Consider the following 10,609-nt stretch of genomic DNA (forward strand, 5'->3'; position numbering starts at 1 on the left):
AAAGAAATTAAAATAAGTACCAGAAAACCATTCAATTTAAATGTATAATTATTAATTACTCCTGACTTAGTTTCATGAACTGTAATTTAATTAAATTAGAAATCTTGACTATCTTTACTCACTGTAACTGCTGGTAGTTTTGCTCTCTGTTTTTGTTTTTGTATCACAAAATTTCGTTTCTATGGTGTTTTATTAAAACAGAAAATACTATTTATTACATATAAAAATATTACCGATATTTGATTTCAAGAAAAAATTATGGCTGTAAGATATATTTCTATTAATTTTTTTGAAATTAATTATAGACTGTGAATACATCATTTTACCTTTTAATTAATTTAATATTGTTAATAGGGAGTGATACCATAAATTTTTAGGAAAAGTACTTAACGAAATGTATTTAGGCATCGGTTGTTTCTTGTACGTGTGCTAGTTTTAGCTCTAGCCTAGGATCTCTCAAATATTTTTCACTAATTCTAAACTTCCAAGACTAAATCTTTATGTAAATTTTTTTTAAATTTTATCATCACTTAAGAAGCATAATTTCTTATTTTTGTTTGTCTTATTTTTCACTTAATTCTTCCTAAATTGTTTTAATTCCACTTTTAAAATAATTGTGATAATTGTTAGGAAGGTATACATTTCGCATGATAATAATGCTTTTATAATTTCTTTTAACTTTTTGAATTGACTTCATTAACCTTTTTTTCACATTTAAGCATATTTGTGATTGAGACTTATTCTGAATCTCTATTTTCTAACCTGCAAATAATGTCCAGTATGTGTTTGTGCATGACCAATAGTACAATAAAGGTTAATTACTTTCTTAAGGAAATTTAGTTATCTAATGCTGTCTTTGTCCTTAGAGTTGTGGCCTAGTGCTTTAATGATTATTTTGAAAAGGGAGTAATAAGCAGATTTAGATAAAATGAAAAATTTTCTCCCAGCACACTATCTCAATTGAACTTTCGGAAAGCAATTAATAACTGTTACAAATAGTTTTAGCCTTTTCATCGCCATCTAATTTTAACAATATTTGTTTGAAGATTACTAATTTTTTGAAAAGTGTTTTAATTTTTTTAAAATTCTAAATTGATTTTTATATTTAAAAGCAAATCAATGTTTGGTTGGTGGATCTTTTGTTTGTTGCATGTTCATTCAGATGTTTTTGCTGTAGGTCTGTTTGATAATTTTTTTTGCAAACTTCTTTGCGGCAAAACAGCATTTCACTTTCTATGTTAAACTGAGATGATTGTTCATTATAATTGTTTTTTAAAAAAGCTTAACCATGAAATGTTTTTGCTGGAAGACTGTAATTTAGCAAGACACAGGCAAATGCTTTAAGTCTTGCAATGCCACTTTAATCCATTTATGTACATAATGTTTAGTTTGGCATTTGAATGAAGTAAAAAACAATAACCTCCACCTGGAAAAAAACCCAACTGCTGCTCATTCAATTTACGATTCATGAAAACAGTGAAAGAAATTCTTCCCACATGACACCAGAAAAATTTTTCTCAATTTTTTTTTCTTCATAATGAGTAGGTAATACAAAAACAATTTTTCCATGAGGAGCATTTGTACCTATGTATTATTTATGTCTGGTAAAAAGCTTTCTCTTCATAAATTAGTTATAAATGATTATTGTAAAAAATAATTTAAAGTGTATATATATTTATTTAGAATGAGTAATATTTAATTTTTTTTCTACGAGCAGTATTTATGTATTTGTGCTATTCATGTCTGGTTATAAGCTTTCTCCTAATAAATTGGTTATACCTGTGCCTTAATTTTTATTGTCTAAAAATCCATTTTATTTTGGCGTATGCAAGAGGAATTAAAAATGGTAGGGTGGTTCTTCTCAGAAAAAGGCACTCATATAACACAAAAAATTTATGAAAACTTGTAATATTATGTAATTACTGAATTTTATCCTGAACAATTTTTTAACTACCCTCTTATACTATTGTATGTGTCTATTTATTTATAATTCTTATTCATTCTCAAAATAAGAAAATAATTTGTAGTTAATAAAAATAATTAAAGGCATGCTAAAAGAGAATCTCTGCATATTTTTTTTTTCACAAAAAAAAAGAAAGAAAATAAAGGAAAAAGATTAATGGATGAACAATTTGAAAGCTTTCTATAATTTAAACTTAAAATTATGATAAAATGAGCATCTGAAGATGCATTTTTGAAAGAAGAAAAAAAAAAGTATTTGTTTAAAAAATAATTTTGAAATTTTAAATCACATAAAAAATTTATTAATATCCTCTCCTGAGAAAAGAAATTCTTGAAAACATTTAACTTGTTGAGAATAACCCTAACTAGGTAAATATTTGTAATCAGAATTAAACCTATAAACATAGATAATTTTATCTGGGTGTAATTATTATTTAAACAGTGAATAAATTTTTTTTTCTTTTAAAATGGGATATGAATAAAAAGGCCGTATTTTTAAAGGATGGCGGCTTATTTTTACAAAAAGGGCTCATTTATTGGAAACTATGGACAAGCAAGGCAAGCCGTCCTTCTAAAAACGCTTAAGAAGAACACTTCATATGCTAATCTTTAGGCCAGAAATTATCGTTTGATTTATTTATTTCATCTACAATTATACCACTTATAACTTTTTACTGATAACATTCATAATTTAAAGAGCCATGCTTATTTTTGTAGTGATTTTATATTTGCTTACAAGCTATAGCTGATAATGAACTTAAAACTTAATTGTAAAGTTAATGTTAATTGATGTTTGATTAAAATCTTTCATTCTGGTTTACTAATGTAGTAAAACCTTTGTACAACAGTCTCTTGAGGGACTTTGCTTATGTGACCTGTGTTAGAAGGTGGCTGCTATTCAGACTCATAAACGAACTGGTTAAAAAAAAATAATAAATGAACTAAAATGAAAAAATTACATTCAACATCAAATAACAAAAAAAGAATGCATAATTACAAACAAGATTACTCAAATGAATAGTTAACTTATTTAGCGTTTCATCTTTTACACAAGAGTGTGCAAGCATTACTCATTTAAAATTTTTTTTAAAGATATCATCATGATGTACATTTTATGTCCAGTACCAAAACTGTTAAGGCAAGTGTAACAAGGCTATAGGAATATTTTTTTTAACATTGTTATAATTCATTATACTGACCACTTTCTTTAGGATGTCAGTGATTTGTGTTTTATAATAGCCATACAGTGAAATTAATTTGTGTGCACTTAGTCCTTTTTTTACTATCCTCAACAACTTATGTTTTATCTTTCAGTGTGAGGAATTTTTGTTTGCCATTATCACACATATTTGAGATTTTTCATTTACTGAAGTTCTTATTCAGACAGTTTTTATTCCAGTGTCTAGAACATGGAGGAAAAACATGAAATTGCTGAATAAATACTGGTCAGACTCATGCATACAGTGGCAACAAAAGTTTAACTGTATTAGTTTACATGTTACAAATAATATTAATATTTTTATTTTGTGAAGAAGAATTACATGATGTTCTTTGAAAAAAGTCACTTATTTGCTTTTAAATGCAGTTTTTTAAACCTATTTTTTGCCCTCTTTACTATCTGATGGAATAAACATTATATAATTATAGTGCTACTAAATATATATAATAGGTACTACACCAAAACCTAGTTTGTAGCAAATGGCAGATTGTTAGTTTTGGTATGATGTCAAAGTATCTAATATTGTTATAATGCTACTCAGAGGAATTTTTTAAAATTCGTATTGAAATATTTTTAATTACTTTATAATATTAAAAAAATTTCTGTTCAATTTGATTTAAGGGGCATATTTTTCTCTTCTAGTCTGAAATTGATGAAACATTTAAAAGAATCCAGTCTCACAAAGGTGTCGTTGGAATAATTGTACTCAATATGGATGGTTTGTATATCAATTATCTTCAAAATATTTTCAATTGCTTGATATATGATTAAAATATTTGTTGAGAGATCATTTTAACTCTCTATTATCAAATTTTGAATAGTGTAACATTTGAGAAAAACAAAAAATGAAATGGTTTTCACTGAATTAATTTTCTAATTGTAAACATTTAAATTTTGAGAGCAATTTTCAGTATTTAGGGGAGAGTCGTGTAGTCCCGCCCACTTAAGGAGTATTGCTTACATTTCTGTATAATGGTGAGTAATAATCAATATTTTTGTATGTTTCTATTGTTTTATCATCTACTTAAATAATGCAGAAAGAATAAACCAAAAAAAGAATAGCTTAACTTAAAAAAATAGAAGTTTAAAAAAACATGTTTTTCAGCTCTTTTCAAAATGTGTCGGGTAGGCTCGCCCAGTTACAAAAATTATGTTTTTTTACTGTTTTTTTCAGGTGTAAATGAAAATGACCAATGTATTGACAATAGATAAACCTCCTTTATCATTTTATCACGAAATTATTTTATTTATTACATATTTATATACTTTTAGTGAATTCTATCATTTAATAACAACAATATTTGTTGTTAAAAATGCATATAACATTCAAATTTGAAGCAATAAAATTATAATCTTTGCAACCATACACTTATCGATGAAATAAAATTGGGCGGTGATACCCGACATTCGTGTGAGCGGGGCTACCCGAAATCCAATTTTTTTGTAAATTTGTAATTACTCAAATAATTTTTCACATAATAACTTCCTTCTTTGTGCAAATTAAACTTAAGACTACATACTTTAATGCTGTATGTATAGAAAAAATAATTTTTTTAGTATTAAAATGAAGTTTAATCGAAATATTCAACCAATTTTTCTTAATTTAATGACTACTGTATTCAACATATTTTAAAAACTATTGTTTACCATATTAACAGCTGCATAAATACTTGAAACTCTGAAAATAATCTTTTTTTAATATAACAATTAATGTCCGATGGCCCATTGACTTGAAAAAATATTCTATCCTTATGAATTTGACAGTGGGCGGGGCTACCCGACTCTCCCCTATATGCTAAAGGGCATTAAAAATTTGTCACACAAGAAAATTTCTGATGCCGGTTTTGCTTATTTAACTGTGGTATTAGATTCTATCGGTTTTGTGTATTTTTCTAATATTAATAAATGTTGTGGTTCATAGGTTCCTAATAGAATAATAAAGGTATTATATATAAGAAAGCAATAGGTGCTATGGTGATAGTTTTTTTACAACTCTCTTTAATAGATAAGTACGCTATGTTTTTTTACAACTCTAATAGATAAGTACGCTATGTTTTCACATTTTTCACACTTAGGTTAAAGTATAAGATTTGAAATTTAATTAAGTAACTGTAATTTTTTTGAATGATTTATGTGTAAATAAAATAGAAAAAAGAACGAATTTTAATAAGGAAAGTAAAGTTCAACGATATGTTACTTATTACAAATATTATCTCTATGTGATTTCAACACCAACGTTGTTGCCCATAGCTTTTAATGTCAAAAACACATCCTGATAATTTTTTTTTATTTTTTCAGGAATTCCCATCAAATCATCTATGGATAGCAACACAACCATTGAATATGCTGGCTTAATCACACATCTTCTAGATAAAGCTCGCCAGACAGTGAAAGAACTGGATAATACAAATGAGCTTACTTTTCTCAGAATAAGAACTAAAAAGAATGAATTACTTATTGCTCCAGGTATAATTATTTTCTCTTTCATTCATAATTTTTATAGCAATATTAGACCTAAGGCAATTACGAATAGACAAATAGTTTTATTCACCTTATTATAAAAATTTTGAACATTATTATTTATTTATTTTTTTAATTTTGTTCTACACTGCCCCATGAAATGGAACTGCATCATTCATATGTGTCATCGAAATCTTTTTTTTTTCAATTCTATAACTGAATAAACTTATTCAGTTACATTTTTGATATTATCAACTGCAGATTTTTTATTCTTATCTTTTCAAGTTTTGACTTTTGATTTTATGTTTATAACTATTTTTTCAATATTTTGTTTGTTAGCTGAGTACCAGATAAAGATTGCAAAAATAAATAAATTGTGTCTAAAGATTTTACTGGAGAGGACATTTATTTTTATTTCTTTTAATTTACTGAAACAAAACATAAAGGTTAAACGCTATAATGAAAAAAAAATCAGTTTACACTGCAGGTATATAGTAGAAAATTTCTTTAGAATATTTGTAACTATACTTTTTAATACTTTAACAACTTAGCAAGCAATTTTGCACAAGTATTTTCATTTGGTACCAAGCTAACTTTTTTTTTGTACTATTGTACTTTTTTTTTTTTTTTATCTTGAACATTTTCTTGTTAAACATTTTTTCATAAAGAAACTTATGTTTTATTCAAAGTTCCTTAAAGTCCTTCCTTAAAAGATTAAATTTGCTTCATTGCGTTTCATAGGTAAATTGCAAAATATTGTTAAATGAAAGGGAAAAGTATTAAGAAAAATGAGTATAGATAATTGCAAGATATAGTTTGGATTAAAAATGAATATTAGATTTGTATCTTATAACTTTCAATCAATAAGCTATGCTCATGTTAATAATTAATTTCTCTTTTACTATGATTTTGGTAAATTCCTTTCCTATAGTTTTTTGTACTTCTCAAAATATTTCAATGTTTTGTCTATCAAAATATGTCAAGGTCTCAAATTATCTCAAGCTGTAGCAGCTGTATCTACTCTTTATATATCTCTTTCAATTTAAACTAAAAATGAAATTAATTAAATTAAATTAATTATTTTAATTAATAAAATTAAATCATTTAATTACTAATTAAATCATTTAATTACTAATTAATTAATTTAAATTATGTTTCTTTAATTTTTTTATGTTTCTTGTATGTCTCTGCATTAGAGTATCAAATTTCATACAAAAATTTTTACACTTTTTGCAATTTATTCACTAATTTTATTATTTTTTTTTTGTATTCAATTAGTAATAATACATCCCTATTAATCTATTATTACTGTCATAACATGTATCATTATAATTTTAGCTTGAAATTAGAATAAAAGATATTGTGGTTCTAACTGCAAAAGAAAGGGGGTGAAGCAAGATAATAATTTAAGAGACAATTTTTAAAATAATTTTCAATGGAAAAATTCCTTATACTTAAGATCTCAGATAATAACGTATTCTAATGTAGCTATTTTAAAAAATACCTGATACTGAAGGGTTTGCTTTTTTACATTTTAGTCTTAAGTTGTTTAAATCTTAGTTATATTCTTAGACCTGACTAATAAATTTATAATAGATAATTCATCAAATGGAGTTATAAGATTGTATTGTCTATGATTGGGCATATGTAATTGTGCACTGATTTCTAATAATCATTTCATGAGTTAATTATTTTTGTTTTCTGTGTTATTTTAGTTATATATTTTTAATGGATAAAATTTTATTTAAAAATACTAATATGCTGAGAATATATAGTAGAACTTAAATAATCTAGATTTATTAATGCAAGATCCACTCCATGTGACTCGATAATCAGCTAAATTGAGACAAAATAGTTATTTTTTTGGAGAGAGAAACTCAAAAATTTGTTTATAAATGCTGACTAAAATCTTTTTATTTTGTATTTAGTTTTTTTTCCACATAAATCTTTTCATCTTATAAAGCTTACTTGCAGATAATAAGTCTTGCACTGAAATTCTTTTGATACACAAACACCCATCTTGTAGTTTCTGAAAACAGTTTGAATTTAATAATTAGAGCCTATCAAAGTCTTGTTATTAAATTTTAATTATTAGAGCCTATCATAGTCTTGTAATTAAAATTTAATTATTAGAGCCTATCATAATCTTGTAATTAAAATTTAATTATTAGAGCCTATCATAGTCTTGTTATTAAACACTGCCACACACACTTTTGTGGAAAAAATTTGGTGGAAGCGGCATTTGCAATTCAAATATTTCAGCAGTGCATATTGAGGTAATTTTAATATTCAATAAAATACTTTTTTCTTTTTTTAAGTATTTTATAAAATGCATGTTAGTTACAAACGGATAGTAAAGGTTTTCTTTCATATAAGGTTGAGAGTTTTGATTTTATCTTAATTGGCATTATTTAGCATAAATGTGTTAAACTACATTTTAAGTTTTCTTTTTTTTTTTTTTCAGATAAAGAATATATGATGATAGTTATTCAGAATCCAAATGAGTAAATATTTCATGCAGAAACCTGACTAATAGACAAGTTCTTGTGGTTGTAATATATGTTTTAAAAGAATGTTTTACTATTTTGAATTTTGACTTAATTTTATATAAAATCTTTTATTTTGTCTTAACTTACAGGTTTGAAAAATGTTCACATGCATATTTATTTAATTAAACATGTGTTTAACTTTCCTGTTTCTGTAAATTTGAACTATTGGTATATATTTATAAACTTCATTTTATGAATATTGTACTCTAATAAAAAATAATAATAAAAAGGATGGAATATTTTTCTTAGTTAAAAGGTTTTGTACTCTTCTTCTTAAGGTCTATTTAAAAAAAAAAAGATTAGAAACTTATTAATTTATAATTTCTATTATAAACATTTTCAATATTGGTGTGTTTTACATTAACCACAGAAATTTACTGCAGTTTTCCCTCTTTTGCTGATGTTACTACTATAAAAAAAACAACAATTTAATCCCTTGTTTTTTGTACTCATGACGTTGATTTAAATTTATTAATTTTTATTTATCTGTCTTGTCAGATTTTTTCAACATGTATTATTTTATGTGAAATGGATTTAAATGGGATAGTTAAGTAATTGATATAGACACAAAATTATATATAACAGTGCCAGGCTGATGAAGAGAAGTGATTGCAGGCCTGAAGTGTATTACAGTTAAAATTAGTAATTTATTCCTACGCGAATCTTCCTTTTTTTTTGTGATGAACATTTACAATATAACCCTGATCAATGGACACCCTTGTTGCCCGGGGTAAGTCGGGAAATTAAAATTTTTTCAAACAGTGGGCCCTCTTGCAAATATTTTAAGTGTAAATATTGAACTACAAGTAAAAGTATTAAAAATATGTAGTAACTGTAATACAGTTTAAAAATCATGATACAATATCATGAAGGAAAGAAATCCATGGTGCACTTTTGATTTCTGTCTTATTCCCATTTTCCTGCATCCAGATTTCGTATTCGTTGTAACAATAGTAATTGGATAACACCAGTGTCCTGTTTTTTTAATTTTTTTTTTAGCAACTCAATGTATAATATTATTTGATATCCACGTAAATCATATTACAATATCTATCACATTCCGATTCCTTGATCATGCCTATTACTTTTTGCTGATATTTAGAAAATAAATTTAAAAGGAGAAAAAATGGAAATATTTATAGATTAAGAGTTTTATTCTATTTATAATGATACTAATATATCTGAGAAATACTTCTACAAAACTATACAGGTATGTTTCATTTAATAAAGCATTTCTCTTTTATGTGCATACCCATTGGTGTAACACATGGGGGAGACTAACTTATGAACTAATGTTTCGGTTTTAGCCAACTGAGATGCAATTTTTTTGATTTGAGAGGCCCACCAAATATATGCTAGGGCCTTAGACAATATTACTGGGCCTTTTTTGTTCGTTTTGCTGTTTCAATTAACCATTTGTTTTTATGATATTTAAAAACTAAAATGAAGACTGCTGAAGTAGATTATGAAAGATAGAAAGAATTTGCTAGTTGTAAAAAAGGAATACCTAAAAGATTTCTAACAACTTCCAATTTTTTAAAAAAGAAAATTCATTAAAATTGTTAAAAGTTTGATATTTAAAATTTTTTTTATTAGAAATGAAGTTATGATTTGTTTTATAAAGAGCCTGAGCCTTCTGAGTCACAGATCCTTATTCAATTTCTTTTCCTGACATATTTTTGGTCTTGTAATTAATAAGGGCAGATAATAATTAATGTTTTTTTAGTCAGGGTACAAAATGCATTTTCTCTGAATAAACATACTTTTTTTCCCTATGGAATTCGGACCCTGAAAATATGGTTCCTATAATTTCAGTTTTGGTAGAACAATCAATAGTTAAATCTTTGAAAACGCTGGTATCCAAAAGAAATTTTTAATTAATCCATGTGTCAGGACTTTTAAGAATTAACTTTAGAAAGGTTGATAAAAGCAAGAAAAATAATGAAACATGCAACGCCAATATCAAAAATTTGAATTTTATATTTAGAACAGAATGAGGCTTGTTTTGTTTGAAGAGGTTGAAATTGGTTGTATTCACTGTCTATTCTAAAAACACAAGCAAACAAACCCTACTTGAAGTCTTGAGGTCCTCTTCTGGTGTCATAGCATTGACGTGACTATTTCTTTTTTGACGTTCCGGATTTGTTTGTATATACACTGAATACTCAGTTTAAATTTAATTTTTGTGTTGTTTTTCATATTTTAAAATATTAAATGAAGATATGAAAAAAAGTACTTTGGTAAATTATCCTATATTAATTTGCAATCACCTGATCATTGAGATGTGGATTTACGTAATTTAGTTTACAAAAATTCTTCTACCTGAATTTTCTACTGGAAGTTGAAACAACCTGTGAAAATACTGCCCCTACCGTAGAGAACCGGAATAAGGTGAGTACTGTGAAGTTTTAAATGTCAA

At 25.9% G+C, this 10,609-nt stretch overlaps 1 protein-coding gene across 2 annotated transcripts in view; it reads left to right on the plus strand.

Annotated features, from left to right (window-relative positions):
* Positions 1–8,419, plus strand: part of LOC107442126 (dynein light chain roadblock) — a 601,383-nt gene extending 592,964 nt beyond the window's left edge. The window contains exons 1-4 of one of the 2 annotated variants that reach the window (XM_016055598.4): positions 128–264; positions 3,824–3,899; positions 5,480–5,647; positions 8,106–8,419. In XM_016055598.4, coding sequence (XP_015911084.1) covers positions 259–264; positions 3,824–3,899; positions 5,480–5,647; positions 8,106–8,149 — 294 coding nt within the window. In that variant the 5' untranslated portion in view covers positions 128–258 and the 3' untranslated portion in view covers positions 8,150–8,419. Of the gene's footprint in view, positions 1–127; positions 265–3,823; positions 3,900–5,479; positions 5,648–8,105 lie in introns of those variants that run through there. The other variant, XM_071180174.1, reaches the window with a different exon arrangement.
* Positions 8,420–10,609: the final 2,190 nt, after the last annotated feature.

The sequence above is a fragment of the Parasteatoda tepidariorum genome, chromosome 4, assembly GCF_043381705.1.
Source record: "Parasteatoda tepidariorum isolate YZ-2023 chromosome 4, CAS_Ptep_4.0, whole genome shotgun sequence".
NCBI lineage: Eukaryota > Metazoa > Arthropoda > Arachnida > Araneae > Theridiidae > Parasteatoda > Parasteatoda tepidariorum.